This window comes from Columba livia, chromosome 2 (assembly GCF_036013475.1).
Source record: "Columba livia isolate bColLiv1 breed racing homer chromosome 2, bColLiv1.pat.W.v2, whole genome shotgun sequence".
NCBI classification, from domain to species: Eukaryota; Metazoa; Chordata; class Aves; order Columbiformes; family Columbidae; genus Columba; species Columba livia.
The window spans coordinates 117,709,097-117,736,266 of record NC_088603.1 but is presented as its reverse complement, the minus strand read 5'-3'; the positions used below and the strand labels follow the sequence as shown (position 1 = coordinate 117,736,266).

General features: G+C 38.2%; 1 protein-coding gene across 9 annotated transcripts in view; it reads left to right on the top strand.

Annotated features, from left to right (window-relative positions):
• Positions 1–27,170, top strand: part of NOL4 (nucleolar protein 4) — a 198,256-nt gene that overhangs the window by 137,857 nt on the left and 33,229 nt on the right. For 5 of the 9 annotated variants that reach the window (XM_021292056.2, XM_021292055.2, XM_065053440.1 and 2 more), the window contains 3 exons: positions 10,602–10,781; positions 11,526–11,717; positions 25,937–26,050. In XM_021292056.2, the coding sequence (XP_021147731.1) occupies positions 10,602–10,781; positions 11,526–11,717; positions 25,937–26,050 (486 nt within the window). The remainder of the gene's footprint in view (positions 1–10,601; positions 10,782–11,525; positions 11,718–25,936; positions 26,051–27,170) is intronic. The other 4 variants (XM_065053439.1, XM_021292057.2, XM_065053441.1 and 1 more) reach the window with 1 other exon arrangement.

The following is a 27,170-nucleotide window of genomic DNA, read 5'->3' as shown; positions in this document are numbered from 1 at the left end:
AAAAGTATTATCTCCTGACTTACTGATATAACTTGAACTCTTTCGCCTGTGAATGTGTTTGCTCCTTGGGACCATTGCTTTGCAGATGGAAGAAGTGTCACAGTATCACAGTATGTTTGGGATTGGAAGGGACCTCAAAAGATCATCTAGTCCAATCCCCCTGCTGGAGCAGGAACGCCTAGGTGAGGTCGCACAGGAATATGTCCAGGCGGGCTTTGAATGTCTCCAGAGAAGCAGACTCCACAACCTCCCTGGGCAGCCTGTTCCAGTGCTCTGGCACCCTCACTAAGAAGAAGTTTTTTCTCAAATTTAAGTGGAACCTCTTGTGTTCCAGCTTGATCCCATTACCCCTTGTCCTATCGTTTGCCACTGAGAAGAGCCCGGCTCCATCCTCGTGGCACTCACTCTTTATATATTTATAAACATTAATAAGGTCACCCCTCAGTCTCCTCTTCTCCAAACTAAAGAGACCCAGCTCCCTCAGCCTTTCTTCATAAGGGAGGTGCTCCACTCCCTTAATCATCTTTGTTGCCCTAAGTCTGCGTATACCTGAGCTTCTTTGGAGGAATAGAAAACTGTCATAGTAAAGAGTGAGAGGAAGAGAAGGGTGATGGAGTAAAGGGGCAGGTACAAAGTCTTCAGATTGTCTGTGGCTGTAGTTATCTCAGCAAGGACCTATAGCTGGCAGTCATATCTTCAAGGGATGTTGTTCACAAGTAAGCACATAATTTCCCAGTTTAGGTTCATACTTTGGGACTTGAGAAAATAGCCTTATGTTTCTTGTTTGTAGTTGAAGAAGAAAACAGGTTATTGAACACTTTGGTCTCACAGCATAAATTTATGGCAAGAGGGAGCAGAGATATATCTAGGGAGGAAGATGTGAAGGAAATAGTGTGAGAGTCAAGAGAACAGCACAAAAGGAGAATGAAGCAATAAGAACTAAAGGCATAATGAGTTCAAAGAGAAAGAAAAGAATGAAAGACTTTAAGAGAAAGCAGCTTGGGAAAAATGGTTTAAACTAAACCAAGTAGCATGAACAGAAGCAATACCAAAGAAAGAAAAAAATAACTAAGATTGTGGCAGTTTTCTAGTTCATTGTAGATGTTTGACAAGAGGACCATGACTAAAGCAGTGAATTGCATGTCGTTTGCATTCCTCACTGCTAAAGCAAAGAACATTCTTCTACTTAGGTTTTCCAGCAGCAGTACGATCAAGACTGAAATATAACATCTGATTATGCCATGTTAACGAGAAACTGTGCTCTTCTGTATTTATGATGATATTGTTTCCCCACATACAGATACCCCTAAGAAAGTAAAAATCTAGAAATAAAATTGTAAGCTTGGAACATTTAAACTACTACTCAATAAATTATTTCACTCCTGTATCTCAGTTCCTGCTTTTGCTGACAATAACGTTGTACCTAAGTCAGACTTCAGAGGCCATGACTGCAGGTGTATTCAGCAACTACTGTTGTTTTGAAAGCTAGCAGCAGTTTGAGATATTTTCTAACAATAAGTATAGCACTATTGGCCAGCAAGTGGGCTCTTTGAAGGGTAGTTTGTATTTTGTCAGGGATTCTGCTGTTTCCTTGCAGGAGAGTTCCTATGAAACTCAGCTGTTTGTTGTACCCCTGCTGACGTGCTCGGTTACGTCTTAGTCTTCTGTCACTTAGATGTGGACAGGCTGCAAAGAGAGGAATGAGAGTCTTGAGGCTTGCACTGTGATTGTCATTGTGATATTCAGGTTTATATAGGTCTTCTTCATCTTAGTTACTTCATAATTGTGTTGCCTGCATTGTGTTTTGTTCTCCATTTAAATAGAACAAGAATAAGTTAATAGCCCAGTGTTTTTGCAGAATAGTTTGTAGCTCTTACCAGCCAGTCTAACAATTGACCAGAGAATGTGTCATCAAAAATGCTCACTAGCTGCCTGTAACATAAACCTCAGTAGTCAGTGACATGTATTTTGTGATAAAAATGTTCCTTAATCCTCATATAAACTGTCACTATTTCATTTAAAAAGGAACACAAAAAAAGGAAAAAAACCTTGACAAATGGAAGACTCTGGAATCCGTGTGGAATCTGTAAAAGTTCTTGGGAAAAGTCAAAATTTCATCAAAAATTAGAAATGGTAGTTTTCCAATAGTAGTTTTGATTGATGCATTTTGACAAAAGCACAAGAACTACATAGGACACTCTCAAGTGCTTGGCTTCACAGAACTATGGTAGTACCTGCAAGCTGTGCTAGTGCTGTTCTTAGGAGACCACTCCTGAAGATTCCTTACCTTTGATAATAAGGTACGTTTTCTTTTTTCTGTAAGGTAGGCTTGTACAAGAGTATAACATCTTCATTCACATCTTCTGGTTTGGTTTTGCGTGTGCTATAGGAAATGTTTAAACCCTCTATTGGCTCATGGTTTGCAGAAATTCAGAAGTTTGTGATGGAGCTTCCCTACATGGCAGCCTCTGTTTCTCAAATTCACAGAAACACTGTCAGATCCTTTCAAGGCTTCAAAATAATGGCGTATGATGGCAAAAATAATTCAGGCTTTTATTTGAGTCTGTCACCATTTAGCTTTGACTGTTCAACTCCCATAAAGGACATTGTATTTTTGCCAAAAACACAGCAGCCGCATTTTGCAATATGACCAGTAATTGGGCGTCGTATAACTAGGGTTTTTAGTATTTGATTGTAGATACCTGTCTTCCAACATCAGTGACAGGAGTTCTAGAAGTCATTAATAAAACAAATTTGTAAAACAGAAGCTGTGGGAAGTAGGCAAGTCCCCTGCACTGTTAAATCGGCTCTGGCTTGGTACCCTCAATACTGGTGGGCTAGGGAGATTCAGGCACGCTTATTCTGATCCTCCAGGAAGTCTCTCCCTCCAGAATGGCTGGAGAAGGATTACGAGCCCTCCTGAAGGTGCCGAATCAGGTAACAGGAGATTTGTTGTAGATTAATTAGAAAGAAACTCATTAAACTATCACCTCTAAATACAATTCATTCATCTACTTGACTGAGCATTCTCAGTTACCTCTCTGTTTTTACTCTCTACTTAATTTCTGAGGTTATTTCTATTAGGGCAAAGTGATGTATTTCAATAATGTCAATCAATACCAATGGGAATAGACCTAGGCTAGACTATATTTTAGCTAAAAGGAGAAAGTATGCCACAGGCAGTTCTGTATTTCAGGGGGTCTTTCAATTATTTCTTATCTTTCAATTATCCAAGCTTCTATCTGTCCAGATCAATCTTGCTGGGATGAAAGTGTTTGGGTAAGTCACAGTTTACTCTGTGTATTGCTAATAATGTGCTTCTGTTGAAAGGAATATTATTAATATAAGCAAACAGATAATATGATATAGACTGGCTAATTACCGAGAAAGAACAAGCAAACAGTCATAGGAACAGTCACTGTTCTCCCAGTAACTGCTATAAAAACAATGACTCTGGAGAAGTGACCATGTCAAAGATAATTCAGGAGAAAAATATTTTTATTTCTTAGTTCCTATTGTAAATAACTGAACAGTTGTCTTTCTAGAGCTGACATTGTTAACACAGATCAAACAGAAAAGATCTTTTAACATTTCAGTGTAATACAAGTTTTGTGTAAAAACATCTTTTACAATCTGCCCCACAACACTTTACATGTTAGGTAATGTTTTTATAGAGTCAAACCTTTGAAACCCTAGATTTCAGCTCTCCATTCTTCCAGTAAAAATGCTGTTATCCTCATGCTCCAAATAGCAGAATTATACGCAGTGACGCCTTCACATTATCAAGGTTGAAAGTTTATGAAGGAGCTGGAAAGGCCAATTGTGGTGTAACAAGGGCAGCAAACTGGTTGTAGTCAGATGCAAAGAAATGGGTAAGATGAGCAAGTGTGTGACAAGTTTATAAAAATGAGGTTAATTGGATCTCGAAACAAATGGTGAGATGCTGGAATTGTATTTGCGACTTCAGAGTCTTTTCTGTATTGAGGAAAAATGATGGGCAGCAGATTTTCACACACACGACAGTATGGTGGTTCAAAGGAGCTGTGTAAAAAAGATAATAAGGGTAAAGTCTGGAAGAGAGAAAGGCATAGGATTTAAGAGAGACTGTAGAAAAAATGGCTTATTAATGAAAAATAATAGAGGGCTGGACTTTTATCTATAAAAACTGAAAGAGGATTGCTTAGGGTAGTAGCTGAACCTTAGTTTTCCAATTATACCTCCTGCTTTACCGTTTGAATTGAGGAGAAAGAGATAGGAACGTTCTAATTCATAGTTTCATCTCTTTTAATACTAAAAAGGCATGCATGTCCCAAGTGTATTTTATGTTTTATAATGAGTTATTTATATTACATATGTTATACATCTAATTTAAAAAAAAAAAAAAAAAAAACAAGAAAACACTACCTCCTGTGGTCAAGTTCCATGCAATATGAAAAATTTACAGTTTGCACAGGAAAGTGCGACTCTAAGAATCCAATATTCATTTCAAATATAACTTTAAGAGGAAAATATAGGACATAAATCTTCCCTTAACCTTACAGGCTTAACCTTTTCATTTCTTTTCTATGTCAAATAAAATGCATGCTTCTTACTCACAGTCAGTTCACTGAAAATCAGTGTTACACTTTTTTTCAAAAACCTTGTAATATTTAGAATCAGTTAAACATGTAAATGTGAAAAAAAAAAAAATTTCTAATTTAATTGACAATTCTGGAAAAAGAGAGTCTTCAAAGCAGTCAAAGCTGGCGTCATCATAGACTAATTTCAGTTGGAAGAGACCCTCAGGATCATCAAGTCCAACCATAACCTAAACTAACTCTAGCACTAAGCCATGTCCCTAAGAGCCTCGTCTAAATGCCTTTTAAACCCCTCCAGGGATGGTGACTCCACCACTTCCCTGGGCAGCCTGTTCCAATGCCTGACAACCCCTTCTGTGAAGAATTTTTTCCTAATATCCAATCTGAACCTCCCCTGGTGCAACTTGAGGCCATTTCCTCTTGTCCTATTACTTGGAATATTCTGATCCCTTTCTGTATCATAGGAATGGTTTCTATAAAAATATGTATATGCAATACCACATGGGAAAATATGCACCCCTAATTTGCAAGATTAATTGCTGAAATCACAGACTTTTGTGTATTCAGCAGTACAGGAGGAAAGACTGAGATGTAGAAAGAAAAGAAAGGAAGAATTGGAAGTAGGACTGAGGGAATGAGTAGAACTCTGTCATCTTCAGATTATGGTTTTATTTACTCATCAAATATTTTGTTTAGTAACTCTTATAAATACGGAGACTGATTTCTAGAAGAGAATCATGTATAGCCAGTAGTGTTTTCATCTCTGCCTCCTTCACAACTCCTTTCCATGCAGTATGGAGGCAGCTCACAGGAATGCTGGCCTTCACGAGTGTCTAGTGTAACAACTGAAAGAATTATACACCATCCAACTAAGTGAAAATGTAAAATGTAATTTAAAAGTGAAAAATGAAGCTTCATTAAAAAAGAAAAAAAAAAGGAAAAAAAATATAAGGAAAAAAAAGAAAAATAATCTGTTATGATTCCTTCAGGGGCTTTTTTTCCCGAAAAGGTGGGGCCTTTTGTTCCCTTGTGGCATTTAAAAAAAAAAAATCTTAAAGCCATGATTTTCAAATTTTTGGGCATTACAAACAACCAGTCTCAGTAATTAACATCCTGTCGCTGAATAATTTTTAATCCAGTAATCCATAGCTGTCTTTGTACACTCACTGAAATAGCCAAGTATCTTCTGCTGTCAGTTGCTGGGGGAAACCTCCTGTGATGAGTTCAGGTTGCATCATCCTCCAAACCATGTCTGATGGCCATATACCAGTGTCTGAGCCCACCTGGCACTGCGACACTATAGTAGACTTTATCTTTATTAATGTTCTGGATTACTTCTGCTTTATTTCTTACAAAATAACAGCATGACTTCTGTTGGCAGCTGTGGGGTTTCTGCATTACTGTCTTTTGCATATATGGGGTATTTTCTCTTGCAAATGTTAGAGAAGGATAAGCTTTTTCTGCTGTAAGCGTATTAGGAATCAGTCAAGCAATAAAAGAATATATTTTTCATAGAAAGGCCTCAAATGGAATACAATTTGGGGTTTTGGGAGTTGCTCTTTGAGAAAGTTTCAGACCAAAGAAAGAACATCCAGAGCAGACCAGTGATAATAATTACGAATCTGGAAAACATGAGTTTCATGGCATGAATGAATTTGTCAAGAAGAGAAATTTGAGGGGAGGGGACATGATAACGGTCCTTAGATGTCTGAAAGATTCTTGTAAGTATGGAATTCTCTCTTCTCCACATACACCTGTCCTCCATTGCAGTATGTGGTAGATAGATGAAAAAGAAATAGTTCTAGCACCGTTTGTGAAAGTCAGAGGTGGGTGTTAAGAATATTTTGATAATTCCGCGGACAGTGGAACGCTGATGCAGATTGTCTAGAGGACATGGCATCTCTGTGACTGGAAGTCTTAAGATAACAACCAGACATACAGTGGACGGGAACAATTTTCTGACCTTGTTCTGTGGCAGGAAGATGAACTACGTGACCCTGTGATGTCCTCCCACGTCTTTTCTTGTATGAATTGACACTTACCTTACTTCAGGTGACTTTTGTTGTTGACTTATAATGTATTGGAAAGGTGTTGATATTTCTTGTCACATGCTCCTGAAAGCAGGTTGTTAGGCAAGAGCCTTTACTTTGATTTTTATAAAGCAGAAATGTCTAATACTTATTATTGCAAGGAAGATATTAAAATAATGAACTCGGAACCTTCAGAAAAGGGTAAGGACAAAGTGACCAGAATATATCTATCAACATCTCTCTATTTTTAAGACAACTTTATAATCACCTAAATGTTTGGGGAAGGGAATACTCTTGACCTTAGCCTGGGCCTCATTTGTTCTCCTTGAATAATTTCTCATTTTACATTGCTGTCACTTTCTTTTTCAACACACGTTTGTTAAGCACAAAGGTTTCACCTGTGAGACATCTTGTGTTTATTAATGCTTTTTCTCCAAGATTGCTCTGATCTTGCATTGCTGCCAGCAGAAACGCGTATGTTCCTTCTATCCCCTCCCTGCTCACACACTCTTGTCAGCGCAAAGGTTTGTGCTCTCAGGTGATGAACTGAAGCCAAGAACTGATCCTGGTCTTAAATAGACTGGAAAAAAGGAAAAAAAATCACACCAAACACATTTTAACTAACATCACTTCTCCAGTCTAGTTTACTGCCGGACCATAAAAATGGATGTGATAAGGGGTGTACAGGAATCTGAATGAGCAGGTTTCTGTCTGACAAAGGTGGGAGCAGCCTTTTGAAAGGACAGTGCAAGACATCAAACTGGGGAATGTGTACTAAGGAAAAGTTTTCTTCTGCTGTCCTATGCCATGTTTGTTTAGCACTGCAGCTGCTTAATAGAGTACCAAAAGAAAATGCTTATCAGCTTTTGCACAACTGCAGAGTCAACACAAGTGGGAGAAACAGTCTGTTCCTTCTCTGACTCAATATTCATCTGTGCAGAAATACAGAAAGGTAGAAATTTTATTCTTAACTGAGCTTTTGTAACATTTTCCCTCAGTTTGCTGATGCAACAGCTAGGAAAAAAAACCCACTTTTCTTGTGGTACTGTATACCGTCTTCAAATCCATAATGAATAAATATGGATTCCTGCCTTGCAGCTTTCTCAGAGTGTGTTACTCTCCACGGTTCCTTTAGGATGCTAAGGTTGTTCTAGAAATGAATATTTTGAAGACGACATTGGACAATGATCTTTGCAATGCTTTCTTAAAAAAAAAAATTAAAAAATCACTATTACATTTTTGAGGGACACATCTAATCTATTTTGGCCTGAATTTATTTCCTTCACAAATGCACATCTCAATTCTGGTGCATAATTTATGGTCTTGGCATCCAGCCCAAACATATGTACATATTGAAATCAGTTTTGCATCTGTTTAGCTTCATGCACATGAGTAGTCTAATTGGATTTAGTCTGATGAAATGACTCACGTGAAATCAAGTGTTTTCAGAAGAAGAGTTTCAGACACTAGGGTTCTTCAGGGCAGTAGCTTCTGCTTACTGCAGCTTTTTGTGGCACCTAGCATATGAAGTGTTTTTTTCATTGTCTAGAAGCCCTCTGCATGCTGTATAGCTGTTGTACAAGGTGAAACAAAGAAGTACAGAAGAACAAGCCTTTCAGCCTAGGTCAGGTTTTCCTCTGCATAGCACGTGCAGACAATTACAATAATTGTAACAATTAATTAATTGTAACTTTCTTCTTTAAAATTTTTCTTCTGGGAATTTCTTCAAGATCGAGGAAAATCACTCTTCTTACTCCTTCACAACAGGCTATGAGGCTGCAGCTGTCTGCATCCTAGTAGCCATTGGCCAGGTTAAATACTGGTGCTTATATATGCTAGACACTCTGTGAAGTTATAGCCATTATCGGGATAGAACCATGTTTTTCTGGAGCCTCTTAATTCAATGGATTCAACACCTCCTGCAAGGAAGAGCTATCCAAATGGGCAGCAATCTATATATTCATCGTCTTTCCAGAACAAAATATCAGTGTGTCAAGAAAAAGAACAGGGTTTTTTTGCTGGTCTCACGAGTCTCCCCATTTCATCTCATGGCTGCCATCCTGAACCCTGGCTGATTTCTTGCCTTGTAACTATGCAGTCATAGGCTGTAGGAAGAGTAGAGGTGATGCTGAGCTTGCTACTTGTAGGTGTTTGTATCCAGAGGCTGGCTCTTCTGATATTTTCTCATTCACCCTATGTCCGCTATAAGAGTCCAGGGAATGGAGAGTGGTATAGATCAGGGGTGTCAAACTCATTTTGATTGGGGGCCACATCACCCTTGCGGTTGCCTTCAGAAGGCCAAATGTAATTTTAGGCCTGTGTTAATGTAAGAGTAGTTACATTTATACAGTCCTAAAATTGCATTCGGCCCTCTGAAGGCAACCGCAAAGCTGATGTGGCCCCCAGTCAACATGAGTTTGACACCCCTGATCTAGAGGGTAAAGAGACTCAAGGAAGGGGATGAGAGAGGCTGCAAGATCTGATGTTGGGATCATCAGGGATTAGAAAGTGAAACTCAAGGGGAATTGTACCGTAAAAATATTGTCTGGGGAGGATAGATAAAGGAAAGCTTGGAGCATGAATGCTGTTAAGGCAAGGAAATGAATGTGAGTTAATGCAAAATGAAGGTGTATAAAGGACCAGCATAAGCTGAAAATGAAAACAGAGAAAGAAAAAAAGAAGTTGGAGTAAGAATATAAAGCAAGAACTATACCTCAAAGATTAATGGTTTTGTTAGCCTTTGCCTCCTACCTCACTGCCCAGCTTCATCCCGAGATTGGTGAAAACACCCCTGAAATAAAGAGAATTTAGGAGGCTCAGAATGTTGATGAAGGCATGTGATTTTAAGTATTTGAAATGTATTTTTGGTTGAGGCTTTATGCTGCTGACTTTTGGTGACATTTAGGCAGGAGGCACCTAAGAAAAGCATATAGGTGAAGTTCATCATGTAGCACCTGATTCAGGACTCTCTGAAGTTAATAGACTACAGTATGCTTTGAAGTAAGAGAGGAAAATATTGAAATATTACAGGACTAAAATATTATAAAAGTAAAGTTTTGCTCTGAATTACCTAAATGTGAATCTGGCAGCTCTGGTGAAGATACTCTTCGATAATTTTGTGTGACTGGGGGAAAACTTTGATCTTAAAGTGTTAAGTTGTAGAGGGCTTTTTATTACTGATGTCTTTTTGTGGTCTACAGTTAGAAGTGTGTGCAGAGGAAATGCTTAGCTGAAATCTTGATATTACAAGGGAAAATGCACTATATCGACTTTTGGTAATTGAAAACTTTTTGGTCCTAAAAGTGAATACACCTTAATGAGATGGTCATCTGATTTATCCAGCAAGTTGAATGTTCTCCTTGGGGGAAAATTGTGAATGCTTATATGCAAATAGAAAATGGGTTTACTATATGATTATCAGAAGATCATTCAAAATGGTAATAGAGCTACACATCACTAGTTCATTCTGGAATATTGCAAGTGAAACTAGGACATAATCATTTCCACATTTTGACTAACTTGTTGCAGCTCTTGATAACATTTCATATTGATTGGATTAATATCAGTGTTTCCTACTTAAATCCTCTTTGGATTAAAGTGTTAATTTTTAATCCTTTAGAGTTTTGTGCAAATCAGCTGCCCTGTATTTCAATCTTGGCTAATACAAAGAAGTTGGTATTTGTAAGAAACTTCTGTATGTAGTGCTTAAACAAGGCTGTATGGCAAAAATCTCATATTGACTGTAATTATTCTAGGTAATTCATTTGCTAATTACTGAATTTGCAGCTGGTCACATTTTTTAAAGGACTGACTTGAATATTATTGTGAATTGTTTGCTCTTATGAACACTTTGTGTTGAACAAAGAAGAAAAAGAAATCATGGAATTCTTTAAATATTTATAAAGTTTTATAAATATTTATAAAGTTTTTTTTATTAGTAGACCTGATTTCCATGGTGAATTTTTACAAACATATTCTTTTTGTCTGTTTTCAGTCCCCTGCACATAGCTATTCAAGCTATGACTCTGGCAAGAATGAAAGTGTAGACAGAGGGGCTGAAGACCTGTCTCTGAATCGAGGAGATGAGGATGAGGATGACCATGATGAGCAGGAAGATCCTGAGAAGGTTAATGAATCAGATGGGGTAGAAGCAGAGCGGCTGAAAGCTTTTAACGTAAGTCCTCTTGCACTGGTTGCCTTGTTTACTTCTACTATTCCTTTTATATTTTTATTTATGGGTAAGTTTGACAATATTGAAGGCACATTAATTTAATTTGCAGGATTTATTTCAATTATTATTTTAATGCACATTAAACTCTTGCCAACAGACAACAGATTTACTGTGTTTTATTTAGAATTTTAAGGCAGAGTGCCATCTTTACCAGTGAGGAAAACAAAGCTTTGTTTTGTATGTGTGTGTGTGCGCCTGTGTCTGTGTGTATGTGGATGTGTGTATGTGCATGGTCACCCATTGAATGGAAAGGGGCTGTAGCTAGTTTATCAGAAGACCTTTCCAGTGGTCAGCTGCTTTCCCAATGTGTGTAATTATGCATGAAAACCCAAGCAATTGTTCAAACAAAGAAAAAGTGAGATTCAGTTCAATAAAATGATTAGCAATCACAGCTTATTGTTAATAATGAAACTTAAGTAGTGCCTATTTTCACAGTCTGTTCTGGTTTATCTCACAAGTTCTGTATCCTATAGACTCTTCTTTTCTTGTCTATTTTTTTTTTTTTTTTAATCAGCCCCCTAAAATAACCCTTTAAAGAACTGTTTGCTTAATATTTCTGGCTTCCCATTACAAAGCTCTTCACTGGATAGAAAAAAATGTCTTCCTATCAGTAATCAAGACAGGAAGCTAGAAAGAGAAGAGAGCCGCCCTCCAAACCCATCTCCTCTGTCTCCCTCTTGCCAACAGATGTTTGTCAGGCTGTTTGTAGATGAAAACTTGGACCGAATGGTCCCAATCTCTAAGCAGCCCAAAGAAAAGATCCAGGCTATCATTGACTCATGCAGGCGACAATTCCCTGAGTATCAAGAGCGTGCCAGAAAACGCATACGTACTTACCTCAAGTCCTGCAGGCGGATGAAAAGAAGTGGTTTTGAGATGGTGAGTTTTGATTTAAAACCCAGCCCTAGTTTCCATCAAAACCCCATATGTAAATCCATGGCACTATTTTGTTTTCATCTTAGTGTCTTTTTTTCGTTTGTGTATTTTTTTGGTAATACCAGGTCAGAGGTTTCTTTTCCCCTCCTTCATTCTTCCTGAATTTATTCCTTTTGTTCACTGGTTTAAAAATGCTTTGAGACACCAGAGTTCATGAGATGAACTAGTGTAAATGTTTAGGAAAAGAAGAACAAAACAAAGCATAAGGAAGGAGAACAAATGATGGCATATATAGTGACTTATTTCCTACATTGGGTTACAGTTAGAGATTTTTTTGCCTGGAAAAGTCTTGCAGTAAGATGGATTATTCTTTGAAGTGCCCTTGGTAACTTGATTTCTGTGAGCTCTCTAAAAATTAGATCTTTCTAGAGAAATGCGATACTGAAGCAAATGCCCAGTGTAGTAATGTCACACTGGCAATGGGTTTTTCTCTTGTACATTTTAGCCTATGACCCATCAGTAACAGTTACTGCTTTGAAATCTTTCAGTTGACATATAGGTGTGCAAAACACATTAAATGGTTTTAAAACACAGACATCAAGCTTACAGTTTGAGCATCCCAATGGTTTAGTAATTGTAACTGCATCAAAGACCATGAAAGCCATGACAGTATACAACTGTCGGTGTTTTCAGACATTAATATTTTAATATATTACTCAGTAGCACACAAGTGGGTAAATAATAAGTCTTCTCACTAGTTGGCAGCTTCATTATCTCTAAAAATACTTTAATATTTCCAATACCCTGGAAAGCTGGAAGCAGCTAGGTTGCTATACGCCTTATATTTGATGTGCCTTAGCTATCTCTCTTGCCTTTAGATGACAGTAAAATCACTTCATCATTACAAATAAATATCATTTAGTGATTAAACATATCATTATTTTTTTTTAAGTGAATCATCTGCAAACCCACTGATTACATTAAAAAATTACTGGAGATGATGATTGAATCTTACTGTTTCTCTCTTTCTCTCTGTCTTTCTCTTTCCTGCAGTCTCTGCAGAATACTTATGATTTCCATATGCTGTGTAAGATGTTAGAACAAAATATCAGGTTTATTTGTAGGGCAGGACCACTATTGGCTAACACAAAAAGCAAAAACAGAAAATAATTTTTGTATGTGTTTGTGATTCTAATTGACTGCATGGTTTGATTGTTTGAAACACGGAGATACCACTGTTTCTGAACAATGGAAATGCAGATGAAGAGAGACAGGTAGAATAAAGGACATCTGTACATACAAAAGTGCCAAAGATTGACTGGTGGTGTACCTGTCAGATTGTATCTCCTTCCAAAATAAAATAAGGAAAACAGAAAGTAAATATTTTCTACAATACACTAAGTAGCCTGAAATTGCATCTACTCACCCTGGCTGAAAATAATGCAGTAACATCAAGCTCAACTTTCATGGTGCCAAATATTTTTATTTTGCTGTACTTTCAATTGAAAATACTTACAAAATCAGTTGATACCAGCAAATGTCCTCACTGTTCCAATTTATGGCCTCATTACTGTCATTATTCACACTGATGAGCAGTTACGTAAACTGGCTCTTTTTTTGTCATCTGAAAGACTTGCACAACTGTTTTGCAATATGACCCAGCTGACCCATAACAGCGAGGCTGGCTTGAATTCAGTGTACATTTGCAAACGTTACTTTCATATGAATAAATGTTGCAGGATCAAATTTATTCCAGGGAGGGGAAAAGGAGCAGAGATTACCAGGAACGTGATCCAAATAGGCAATCTTTATAGTTCAGAAATATTCCTTTTTTTTTTTTTTTTTAAATAAAGTTCCATGACAGTTTATGATGGGCTTTATTTTTTTTTTAACAAACAAATTACCGTTCTAAAATATTGACTTTGCTGCCTGTGAATGGAAGTGACAAGGCATTGAAACTCATGCCAAAGTTTTCAGTCCTCTTGGGCCTGAAGGGAAATCTGTCCGGCTTCCCTGTTTACAGGTAGGCAAACAAGTCAATGACTATCCAAAGTCTTTTGAGAAGCTCCCATTAACTTCCTAAGAGAATAAATTGTGGCTTAAGTTTATGCCTGGAATAATTCTAAAATGTAATACATATCCATTTGTTGTTTTAAATTATTTTCTGATTTCTAAATTACTGTATCAGTATCTTCTGCCTTGGCTGCAGCGACCATGAGATAATGGAGTTCAGGATCTCATGCGGCAGGAACAGAATACCAAGCAGAATTGCAACCCTGGACTTCAGTAATGCTAACTTTGGCCTTTTCAAGTAATTGCTAGGGGAAATCCCATGGGAAGAGGTACTTGAAGGTAAAGGGGCCCAAGATAGTTGGTTAGCATTCAGAGACTGCTTCTTCCAAGCTCAAGATCAGAGCATCCCGACACGTAGGAAGTCAAGGAAGGGAACCAGGAGACCTGCTTGGTTAAACAGGGAACTGCTGGTCAAGCTCAAGCGGAGGAGGAGAATTTACAGATCATGGAAGGAGGGGCTGGCCACTTGGGAAGAATGTGAGGCTGTTGGCAGAGGGCGAAGGGAGGCAACTAAGAAAGCTAAGGTCTTAGAATTAAACCTTGCAAGAGGGGTCAAGGACAACAGAAAAAGCTTCTTCAAATACATGCTGGATAAAGCTAACACTAGAGACAATGTAGATCCACTGATAAATGAGGTGGGTGCCCTGGTGACAGAAGATACAGGGAAGGCAGTTACTGAATGCCTTCTTTGTCTTTGTCTACACTGCTGGAGGCTGTCCTGAGGAGCCCTGAGGCCCCAGAGGAAGTCAGGACAATGGAGGAGTTTGCCTTGGTTGATGAGGACTGGGTTAGGGACCAATTAAGCAATCTGGATATCCACAAATCCATGGGTCCAGATGAGATGCACCCGCGGGTGCTGAGGGAGCTGGCTGAGGTCATTGCTGGACCACTCTCCATCATCTTTGCTAAGTCTTCGAAAACGGGAGAGATGTATGAGGGCTGGAGGAAAGCAAATGTCACTCCAGTCTTCAAAAAGGGCAAGAAGGAGGACCTGGGTGACTGTAGACTGGTCAGCCTCAGCTCCATCCCTGGAAAGGTAATGGAACGACTTCTCTTTGGTGCCATCTCAAGGCATATCAAGGATAAGAGGGTCATTAGGGGCAGTCAACATGGCTGTACCAAGGGGAAGTCGTGCTTGACCAACCTCATAGCCTTTTATGAGGACATAACCAGGTGGAGAGATGATGGCAAAGCAGTGGATGTGGTCTACCTTGATTTCAGTAAAGCATTTGACACAGTCTCCCACAGCATCCTCACTGCTAATCTGAGGAAGTGTGGTCTGGACGGCTGGGTAGTGAGATGGACTGTGAACTGGCTGAAGGAAAGAAGCCAGAGTGTCGTGGTCAATGGGGCAGAGTCCAGCTGGAGGCCTGTATCTAGTGGAGTCCCTCAAGGGTCGGTACTGGGACCAGTACTATTCAATATATTCATCAGTGACTTGGATGAGGGAAGAGAGTGCACTATCAGCAAGTTTGCTGATGACACTAAGCTGGGAGGAGTAGCTGACACGCCAGAAGGCTGTGCTGCCATCCAGAGACCTGGAGAGTTGGGTGGGGAATAATTGAATGAAATATAACAAGAGCAAGTTTAGAGTATTGCATCTGGGCAGGAACAATCCCAGGTTCCAATATAAGTTGGGGAATGACCTGTTAGAGAGCAGTGTAGGGGAAAGGGACCTGAGGGTCCTGGTGGACAGCAGGATGACCATGAGACAGCAGTGTGCCCTTGTGGCCAGGAAGGCAAATGGCATCCTCGGGTGTATTAGAAGCGGGGTGTTTAGTAGGTTGAGAGAGGTTCTCCTTCCCCTCTATTCTGCCCTGGTGAGACCCCATCTGGAGTATTGTGTCCAGTTCTGGGCCCCTCAGTTCAAGAAGGACAGGGAGCTGCTGGAGAAAGTCCAGGGCAGAGCCACAAACATGATTAAGGAAGTGGAGCATCTCCCCTATGAGGAAAGGCTGAGGGAGTTGGGTCTTTTTAGCTTGGAGGAGACTGAGGCGTGACTTCATTAATGTTTATAAATATGTAAAGGGTGAGTGTCACGAGGATGGAACCAGGCTCTTCTCGGTGACAACCAATGATAGGTCAAGGGGCAATGGGTATAAACACAGGAGGTTCCACTTAAATATGAGAAGAGGCTTCTTCACGGTGAGGGTGCCAGAACACTGGAACAGGCTGCCTAGGGAGGTTGTGGAGTCTCCTTCTCTGGAAACATTCAAAACCCACCTGGACACCTTCCTGTGTAACCTCATCTAGGTGTTCCTGCTCCGGCAAGAGGATTGGACTAGATGATCTTTCAAGGTCCCTTCCAATTCCTGACATTCTGTGATTCTGTGATTCTGATTATAAGCGGTTTTAAAAAAATGCTACCATGGACAGAGGCACTTGGCTGGATGTTAAATGTACTTACTGTTTGTGACAGTGGAAAAGAATCCCTTTGTCTGAATAATAACTTTTGTTCAAAACAATCATGAAAGGACATGTTGGTGTTGATTTGAATCAGGTGCTGTCCTCAAATATAGCAAAACAGGATAATGATCTCCTCCGGAGCAGTATTGCTACCGTCTTTATATTAAATAGGATGTCAGATAATAATCTCCACAGGAGATGCCTTTTGCTGTAGACACATTAAACACAAGTTTTTCTTTTTGTTCAGGTTCAGAATGCTACATTTTGAGCATCTGTTTGCAAGAGAAAAAGAAAATAATCTCATATATGGCATATGACAGTTCAGACTGCGTGGAACAGTGCAGCTACCTACAGTGTCGTGTTGTAAAGTGAAGAGAAAACGTAAACACTAAGATAAATTAGTGTAAGACTGCATGGTAAAGATAAAAAAGCGTGCCTGAAGCCTCCTTCTGTCAGTTACTTGCCATCTGTAATCCAAATGACAGTTCTGGCTGCATAGCAGGCCGATTCTAGCTCTGAGGCGATGGGAAAGACTCAGTCTCATGAGTGTTCATATTGTTAGTTAACATGTTTCTTAGTATTAATGTTTTTAAGTGGTTGCTTGTAGTTATTCTATTTCTATTTATGACAGATAATTTTCTGTGGACTCAAGGCAGCTTGCATAGCTTCTTCTTACAAATATTCCAATGAAGAGTACCCTTTCTACATTAGAGAAGCTTTCTCCATTTGACTGTTCAGCTTGTAATTATGCCATTTTCATTCTGACACAAGCAAATCTCTCAGCAAAATTTTTGTCATGAATCGTAAGACTGTTTTTCTCCTCACTTTGTCTCTTGCTTATGGGACATTGAGGATGTTCTCTTACTAAAGTCTATGACCTTGCTCAGAATCTTCCGTTGTGAGGGAAGTTTGTCAAGTCCTGAAATCACTGACTTTTGCATGGGACCTCTAGGTTGTGCTTCCACCTGTGCTTTCCAGTAGCACTTTGTGAATTTCTTAAAGTTCTTGATGTTCTTAAAGAAATATTTATTTTCCCTCTTCATTAGCTCATAAGCAAAAGAAAAAATATGTTACTGCCTCTTTATCAAGGACTGCTACAATGAGAATTCCTTTATATACATTCAATGTTTTGTGACCTATATATGCTATACAAGAGGAATTTTCTCCCTGAAATGGTCAAACGACCTGTTTCACTAATGTTTTTAAAATCCATGCTTTAGAATTTTCCCAGCGTCTGTACAGAAAACTACCAATTAAAAAAAGATAGTAGGTAGCTGCTGTGGTTATGTGGTATGTACTTATTTAGTTACAGTCCAGAAAAAAATTGGGTGCTAGAGATAATCAAATGAGGCTGAATTAACTTAATAATTATGTTTTCTTCCTATGTTCTGCTTCCACCCATCTTCATGTTCTCCTCAGTCTTACTGCATTCAGTTTGAAACTGCATCTTATAGTATCCTTTCTAAAGTTATACCATTTTTTCTATGTGTATCCCAATGCAAGAGCAAGGTCTTAAACTCCCATTCTCAAAGAGATTCTTCATTTCATTTAAGCAAAAGGAAATCCCTTCTTCCTAGGCACTACTGTAACACAAAGCAGCAGTATGAAAGGGCTAAGTGTTCTTATGTGTTGGATAGAAAAGACTAGTCAGAAATGTGTTTCCTTCTCCAAAGACAAATTTGGATGTGTCAGAGGAGTCACACTATGCCTGAAGGCAGTTCCTCAGTTAGATCCCAGCATTCTTCATCCCAGCTCCTTCTGTCCTGTCGCCAGCCTCAGTAACATATAACCAAGCTCCATGTGTTTTCCCTGCTTCTGCATTTGGTTGTGCCAACTGACTGTTAGAAGCATTTTAACAATTTGCAACTGTGCACATGTTGATTTTGATGCTTTAGAGGTGTCTAGTGGCTTGGAGTGCTTCTATATGGTGACTGAACATCTTTGGTGGGGACTGGTTTTCAGAAGGGGGTGTGTTTTGTGAAATCTGCCTTGTTAAATTTTCTTGGGATAGATATCTGGCCTCTGTTTTTAAGTTTCAGCTTCAGAGAGAGGAAGCTTTCATTATTTATTGAATTTAGTGCTGAATGGTCCAGCCGCCCTTGCGGTTATATTGCTTTTCAGTCCTCTAGGCCTTTTATGGCCAGAAAGGTCATAAACAACTTCTGGCAGAAGAGAGTCTGTTGGTCCAGGGATGCATACCTAATCTTGAGTAATAAAGTGGGGAACATTAAGAAAATTACCACAAGAACAGTTATGTGAAGATCTACAATTAATAATAGGTGTTGCTTCCTACTATACCCCAACCTCCATTGATGGGTCGCGTTCCTTTCTAAGCATCTTACTCTTGTTAGTGGTTAGCTAATGTAAGTCTGATGGGCAACCTGGTTGAAAAAGGTTAAAGTTTCTCTTTGGTCAACTTTGACTTTTTGCAGTAGGTCTCACATATCCTTAAAAAATAATAATCTAGAAACAGTTTCCCTAAGGTTCTTAAATGTTTGTTTGTTTGTTTGTTTCCCATGGAACAGTTAAGTGAATATTGATGTGATTTTTCAGAACTGCCTTAAATCTGTCTCAGATACATTTTGCTTTTCAATAAATAACGTTTGCAAGTATAGGCAAGTTTGGAAAAGTGAGTGGCAGAAGCTGTTACACTTTTTCTAGTGACCTTGGAAAATGTGAAGAAGTTAGCCTTGAAAAAGGCATGATATTTGGAAACAGAATGAAAACTAAAAAATTGAAAGCACCTAACAACCTGATAGTAATTAGTATTTTACATTCTGTGAGGGAGGAAAAGACGGGAATGCAATTTTGTCATTTATTTCACTTTTTTATTGAATGTAGAAGAAAAACAAACCACTCCAAAATGGCAGTAAGTTCTGATATAGAAAAACCCCCTCTTTTTAATGGGAAAAAAAAAAAAAAAATCTAGTGTAAAAGAATGTTCAGCCTGAAATCAGCCTGAAATCAGAAAAAAAAGTAGTAAATACGTCAGTTTTTTTTATGCTGTGATTCTGACTTAGATCAAGACCTCTGCTGCAATGTTACTTGATTAGGTGATTTGTGCTGGTAGCTTAATAGTAGAGGAGCCAGTTCAGTGTATTTGTTTAGAAGAAACAGAAAATGATGTTAAACCAGACTCAGTTTTTCCTAGTCCTCTGGAGTTTTGCTAGTAAATTGTTGAAGTGTCCAATCCAATCCCCACCTAACTCAGAAGGGATTAGTTCAGCATGACAATGCCTGGGGTTCTCTTTCACTCTGAAATACCAGATAAATTCATGACAGAGGTAATCTTACCTGTTTGCTAGAGAAATTAGTTGACTTGGGCTCCCTGAGCAATCAGTGAAGTGCTTAGACGAACCAGTACAGAGAGATTCATCCTCAGCTGTCTCCTGGGTAAATTTCTGGAGATACCTGTCTGAACAAAACAAAAAGGAACCCTAGGTAACTAGTTTAGAAAAAATGCTTGAGGTTTAGGTGGATGAAGTCAGATCTTTTTTCTATTGTTCACATAAGTTGTTTAAAATTTCCACTAGCCCCACAGAAACTGCTCTCAGACTAAGCCCTGTCTGTAAGCACAGCAGTGGCAGCAGCAGCAGAACAGTGCTTGGCTGGAATGTGTCACTTACGTAACATTTAGACAGGAATGTGGACATGTGAAGATATATGTGGATCTATTTAGGTGCTGTCATAATCAGGGTGCAACACTCAATGTTTCAATTAAATGTATTTTAAAGCTGAAAACTTAAAGAACTAGTGTGAACATCACTGAACATCTTAAAAAACTTCTTCCATTTAAGAAAATATTTCTAGTTACTTCTTTGAATTCCTTAGGAGGTGTTACAATTGAGTATTTATTACAAGATCACAAGACTGAGCAAAATATATCAAAACCCTGTCTGAAACACAGGGCTACAAGCATTAAAATGCCAGTCAGGTTGTTCGTATTTTGCCGTTTGGTTCTAACTAACAATTATAAAAGTTCATCCAATAGAGTGCAGTACTGTACTTCAGTCTCTAAATTTAAAAATACTCTGTGGAAAGTTTCCTGAATGCTTTGTAACTGTGCCGTGTAGGAGAGTTCTCTGTCATACATTTCACTGCATTACACTGATTTAAAAAAACCTCATTTGAAGATAATCTGTACCCTGTCTTGTAAAGTATTTTGAATGTTTTTTATGAAAAACATGCCATTTAGGTATTGCATACAGTTATACATAAGTTGGGGATTTTAACACATTGTTAGATCTCAATAAGCTCTTATGAAAGAGCTGTGGCGTATTTGAAATATTTTATTTTGGAAATGAACTGGTCTTACGATACCTGAGGGAAATGCTGACGTGCAGGAGAGCACTAGGGGAGTATCATGTCGTTAGGAGCCCAACATGCAAAGTGCTTAGTGGCACCTCTGGAAAAACTCAGTTACTGTCAGTGAGGCATCTTGGGCATTCATCTTCACCTTCAGATGCCAAATCTCCTTGGAAAATTTGGAACTATTTTTTTTCAAGTGTGAGTAATAGTTAAAATATTTTCTCATTCCCACGTTTACCTTAGAGTTTGTCCATTTATATTAGGGTCTCTATGAACAAAATGAAGTAACTTGTATGTTTATGTGCTTGCTACTTTTATATGGAAAGATCCCTTTTTCACTGCTAATTGGCCTAAACTAGAAGGTAGTATCTGTGCACAGATGTCAGGTTATGAGGTTTGGCATTTTAGCAAGTGTGCATGTGTGTACATTATCTGACATAACAGATAGCTCTATTTTTTTCAGAACTGAGTCAGACTGGTGTAACATGTAAGAGTATCTAGACCAAGCCTCTGTATGACAACTTTGGCTTTTATTTTAAATAAATACTGGATTTCACAAAAGTGCCAAGGTACCTTAGAGACAACTGATCTCTAACCACAGGAGTACAGGACATACAGGAGACTACTAACTTCTTTTTGGTGAATATACTTCTCCTAGTGGTTTTGACTGAAATATAATTAATCTGTTATATCAATAATTGGTACATTTATACCAAAAATGTACATTTGAAATTAGAACATCACAGGTTTTTTAAAATCCGTATAGAAATACAGAAATTTTGTGAATATGCCAAAAAGGGTATTTTATGTTTCGCATGAAGATACTGCAAAGGTACCTTGCTTTAAACAGAAGACCTGATGATACTGTATACAGTTGGTGTACTGCAAATGGGTATTTTACAGCATATTGAAAGTGCTAGTCTCTTTTATCTTACGGAATCAGAGATTATACTACTGGAGCTAATTTCTAGAAAATCTGGACAAAGGATTTATGATTTCAACTACTAAAACGTCAGCGACCTTGCAGACCTGCTCCGTAACTCCAGAAAGGCTTGTTGTAAGATGCTTTGATTGTTGAGAGCCAGATCTAGAGATCACAAAAGCCATCAAATGATCTTCATTGGCTTTAATTTTCTTTAAAGCAGACCAACAGTTATTTGACTACAAAGATGTATCACCTAATTTGACTTTTCATTAAGAATTCTGCAAAAATGTATCTGTCAATAATTTGCACAAAAATGATTTCCTTTAAAACCATGCAAATGTTCCTGTCCATTATGGTGGTTAAGTGTGGTTGTTGCTTTGTCATCATCATCATCTCCAGGGTCTGTGGTGGTCTCAAGAATCAGGTTTAAATTGCCTTGAAATGCAGTTTCAAATGTGAGAAGACTGGAGATGGTTGGTCATCTGCCTTGGTCTACTGAGAGAATTTCAACCTCTTCCTGAATGTCAGTCTCTTCAACAGATGTTAAAACCAGAGACTTGTGCATGTACATAAAACATAGCAAATTTCCCTTACATCTTTTGTCGAAATGCTCTTCGCCTACATCATGTTAGAGGCTGAATGTTAGTCGTGCGTCAGCTGAAGAGATGTACAAAACCTAAGAACAATGTGTGTTCAAAATGTGGCTGCTGTTTTAGTGCGTTCACAAGCAGTATTGTGTTTTTAAATAAATAGAAGGAATTCTATATACTGCTGCTGTGTGATGCACAGAGGCATATAGTCTTCTCAGAGGGTCTGTATTAAGCTGTTTACCGGTTTCCCTTTAAGTTTTATTCATCTCTTCACCTGAAAGTTTCTGTAAAATTTTCACATGCCTCTTTTCTATCTGTCTTTGTTTCAAAATGACAAAAATGTTATCCTGCCTTCTAATTTTGCCATGTGATCGCTCGTTTTAGTAGACTGAAGTTTAGAGGCTTGCTTCTATTATTTTAGGCATGGGTAGTCCCAGTGTAGTTATTTCCTGCCTTACATCACTGTGAAGTGAAAAAATACCAGTATGGGGCTGTGAACATTATGTATCAAACAACACTAGCTGCATTCTACAAGTTAAAGCTGGTCAGGTTTTAATTTTATAATGCCTTTTTCTTTTTTTCCTCTAAGAAATGCTGGTTTGTCAAAGGTTTTTTTTTTTACGAACTCCAGTAAAATGAAACCTGGTTTCCTGCTAGTCCAGTGGGCAGGTTGTGGATCCAAGGATTGTGGGGGGAACATGGGAGCCCTTGGAAATGAGGGCTTCTTGGGTCCCACATTTCCTGCTGTAGTCCCAAACATGCAGGAACCAGCACTCAGCCCTCAGCTCTGTAGAAGTGATCCTGGAAACCCAGAAAACGTGGCTTTGGCTGAGATCTGCAGGCTCCTTTCTGCAGAACTGAGTGATGTTGTTTTTGCCATGTGTCCCAAGGCCTTGGGTAGGGAATTGAGAAATGTTCAGAATCCCATAGCGACTGGGATGCTTGAGCTTCTTACAGATGTGGTTTCATAGCTGGTAGTCATGTTAGAGATCATGAATAATCAGAAGTATAGAAGATGAAGAACTTAAGCTAAGGCAGAAGGAGCCTCTGAGCTTAGAAGTTGGGGCTAGTAATTTAGTTTATTTTGAAACTTCTTTTAAAAAGTGATTGTTTCAAAGTATTTTTTCCTCTTAGGCAAGGCTTTTCAAAATTGATCATTTTGACATTTCACAGATACGACATCTCATGGAACAGAAAATCTCCTTTTTAACAGCTCTGCTGCTAGTGACAGAGGACTGTGTTTGTCAGTGCCAAACTAGTGCTCTGCCTGAGTTAAGCTGGTAGAACCTGAACCTTAATCAGATGATTTTCTCCTGTGCTTTGTTATAGTATTTTAGTCCCTGGATGATTCAACCATGCATTCATTACATTCTCCCTAAGGTTCTCTCTAGATGGTTTTTGACATGAATATATCAACAGCCAGCTGCAGTGATGAGTGATAGAAAGTATGGGTTAACATGTATTTCAAGAGGAAGATGCTCCATTACCTGAAGCTTTCCTCATTTTTGCAGGTTCTAATTTTGAGTTCAATATTTCAACAGCAAACACATAACCACTGCACTCCTTTTCAGATAAAACCATGTGACTGCTTGATTTTTATGGTAACTATTTTTTTTTCTTTTATAAAACACTTCAATAAACCTATTGTCTCCCATAAACAAAGAAGCTGGAGGAACATGGGTTCGTTTTACTTTTTGTTTAGAACGTTTCTTTTTTGGCTCATATGTCACCCTCTAAAAATCCATCAATGTATAGATATGGTTATAGCTCTAAATAAAGACCCGAGCTGGAGGAATTATTCAGGTGTTTACTCATAATTTTTCAAGAATGTCACTGTGTGGCCACTGTTAGAGAACCACACTGAGACTTCCATCCAGCCAAGGTGGTGAATGTACCTTGACCATCGGTAAAACAGTGGCATGTACAGTGATACTTGGCTGCCAAATACACGGAGGGATATAGCCTGGCTAAGTGATGCAACAGCATGTTCAGAGTAACATCACCATTCTAGGGAGGCAAAATAATAAATGTAGTGCTTTGTCAGTGAAAACCTTCTGCAAAGCCTTGCTCCCTCCTCTGCAGCTCTGAGGAAGGTGTTTGCTTGTACCACACTGTTAACTTCTGTAATGGCACCAGGGGTTAACATCAGTGTCATTCATCTCTTAGATCTATTTTTAAAAGTTCATGGGAATGCATTGTTGTACAAACTAGAAAGAAGTTCAATAGTTTGTTCTGTCAAATCAATCCAGGTATATCTCATTGTAGTATTGCAGCCTCTGATTGTCTTTCTTACTCAGCTGTTACTCTGGTGTCAGGGAGCTTGCTCTTGGATGAGTGGGGAGAAATAAACCTATTGCACGAGTGAGGGAGACCCATAAATCCCTGTTTATTTCTAAAAGCTGCTTCAGGTTCTGGTCCCAGACAGGCTGTGGTCCCATGCATTAGAGAATGTACAGTGTCAGGTAAAAAATCAGCATTGTGCACAGCACATACAAAGTCAATAAATGGACTTTAATTTTTAAAAGTAAAAACGGAATATTAGTAATGGTTGGCTCCTCAGTTTCTGGAATGTTGCAAAAACCATAAAATCAGTTCAACCAAGATAATGAATCTGTTCTAAGCTTGTCTAAGAACTGAATGGGAATACTTCAAAACTTGCTTCCAAAAGGCAGTGACATGTCATAACAAGTCCATAATTATGGTTTTAGCAGAAGGTATAACTTAAAAAAAAAAAAAAAAACACACAACAAAAAACCCCAACACCAACCAAAACAAAACCAAAAACTGAACCACGTGAAAAACAAACAAACAAAAGCCAACCAACCAACACCTAAAACCCCCCAGACATACAGCCAGTTTCTCAGTAGGTACAAATTTACATAGTCCTTTGGAGTTCAATGAAGCTTTGAAAACTTATGGAAGTCCAGAACCAGTTCAATAAATTGCAGTCTCTGGAACAGGCTTATGTGTGTATCAGAGTCTGGGTTACTATTCACATTTATTTTCTTGGGAGTTCAGATATATCTTTGCATACTAATGAAAAATATTAGTTTTATTGTGAGCTTCAGTTTTTAGAAAGAATGTTTTGCATGTGATTAGGAAAATAGGTGTGTCAATATTATTCTTAATGAACTGGTACGGAAGACCATATTGGAGTTCACGACCAGCAATGGATTTTAGCATTCCCTTGGTTTTTTGGTATTCATGGCACCTTTAATCTAAAACATGTAAGTGCTATGAAATTAATAATAAGAGGTTTTGAATTGAAAAAAATGAACCATATCTAGTTGAACCACAAAATATCTGCATTGTTGGAAGGCTGGCATTATCAAAAGAAAAACAGATATTTTTTTTTTTAAGTCTTTTTAATCACATCAGTCATGTTGCAGCAAGGGATCCAAATATTCATATACTACAGATTGCGACTGCTCTGAAATGTTCTGACAATCTGTTATGTTTTGAGTGATGTTTCAACCCTATCACTTGGGGTTTTATGTTTTGTTTTGGCTTGTAATTTTTTTTTTTTGTGACTATAAAAAACCACTACTCATCTCTGTCACATGCTGTACAGGATAAAAAGCCTTTCAGTTTTCTTAACAAGAATCAGATGGCCAGGGTGCTGCTGGAACGCAGAGAATATGCCACTGTCTGTTCAAAGTACAGCTTAATGAGCCCGACTAAACACTCTGGACAATAGAGCTGTGGGGGGAGAGGGCTCGTGGATCTGTGGATCAGCTGCAGCTTTAACATCTAACTAGTTTCATTTTTCATCTTTACAAGTTCCATTTCCCTGTTTTGTTGGTATAAACTACATTTCAATGAGCGGACTTTCCTGCCTAAGTGACGGTATTGTGTGCTTTGAAAAAGGATACCGTGGATTATGCTAGAAATAATTTCTGTGTTTCTTTTTTCTCTCATAGTCACGACCTATTCCCTCACACCTTACTTCAGCAGTTGCAGAGAGTATCCTGGCTTCCGCCTGTGAGAGTGAAAGCCGAAATGCTGCAAAAAGGATGCGGTTGGATAGACAGCAGGTACTGTGTTGTTTGGGGGTCTACCACATCCATATTTATAAATGCACTGGACTCATTTACATAGGATGCCATGCAGGAGGGTGGTGCAATCACTTATACGTTTCTTGCTAGCAAGAATAATTAAAATACAAAAGCCGTAGTTCTTTAAATGAACACACAAGTATGTCTTTGTCTACATTTCCATAAGCCGTATGAGAGTGCCTACTATATTTATAATGTCCAGCTGGATAAAGCTATATATTTGCTTTTTAACGGTTGTGGATTTTGAGGGCAGATTGTGTACTCTGCATACTACAGTTTAAAGGGACAGAACATCCAGGATATATGATTTCCATAAATAACAGAAATGATGCATGTATCCATGAGTCAGTGTGTTTATCTGTGCAGATATTCTCTTTCAAAATGTGTACGCATTTCTAAATGTAAGGAGAAATAGTGTGTCTCTGAAAATACCTGTTTGCTTGAAACAGAAAAGTTATTGTGATCTCAGCCAAAATGCCGTCAATTACTTTATTACTGAGTTTGTAAAGCTTATATCAATATTTCTTTTATTTTTTTCTTATGTGATTATTCACTTGTTCTAGTGCATGTTAGGGTTTCATTATTTTTAATTTGCTGAGAATTGCATGATTTCTTTCAATTTTTTAAAATCAAAATGACAGATTGTTCCAGGCTTTGATAATTTTTGTTGCTTCAAAGATACAGTGAGTGTCTAACATTCTTATTTTAAATATGATTATGCTTTATTTCTCCTCGTGATTTTCATAAAGTAAGATATCTCACTGGTTTCAAAATATGCTTCAGTCATGGTAGATGAACCTTTTTTCTTTTTTTTTTTTGGTGGAAAATAGCATCTTTTAAAGGATTTTCTTTCTTTTATACATAGTCCATTGAGTTCTTTCAGGTCCTGCTGTGACTGAATAAAGATTCCTACTACTGTTGAATAGCTTTTAGGAGCTGAGAGTAGATATTGCTCTTTCTTTTTGCTGTTATATTTTTTGATAGTATTGTCATAATTGTGGTACATTTGCCTTAATATTTACAGATTACATGCGTTATTGAAGTACTGTAAAGTATGGCTTAGTTTAGAAGTGGTGCTCATACAGATTGTGTAGGTTTT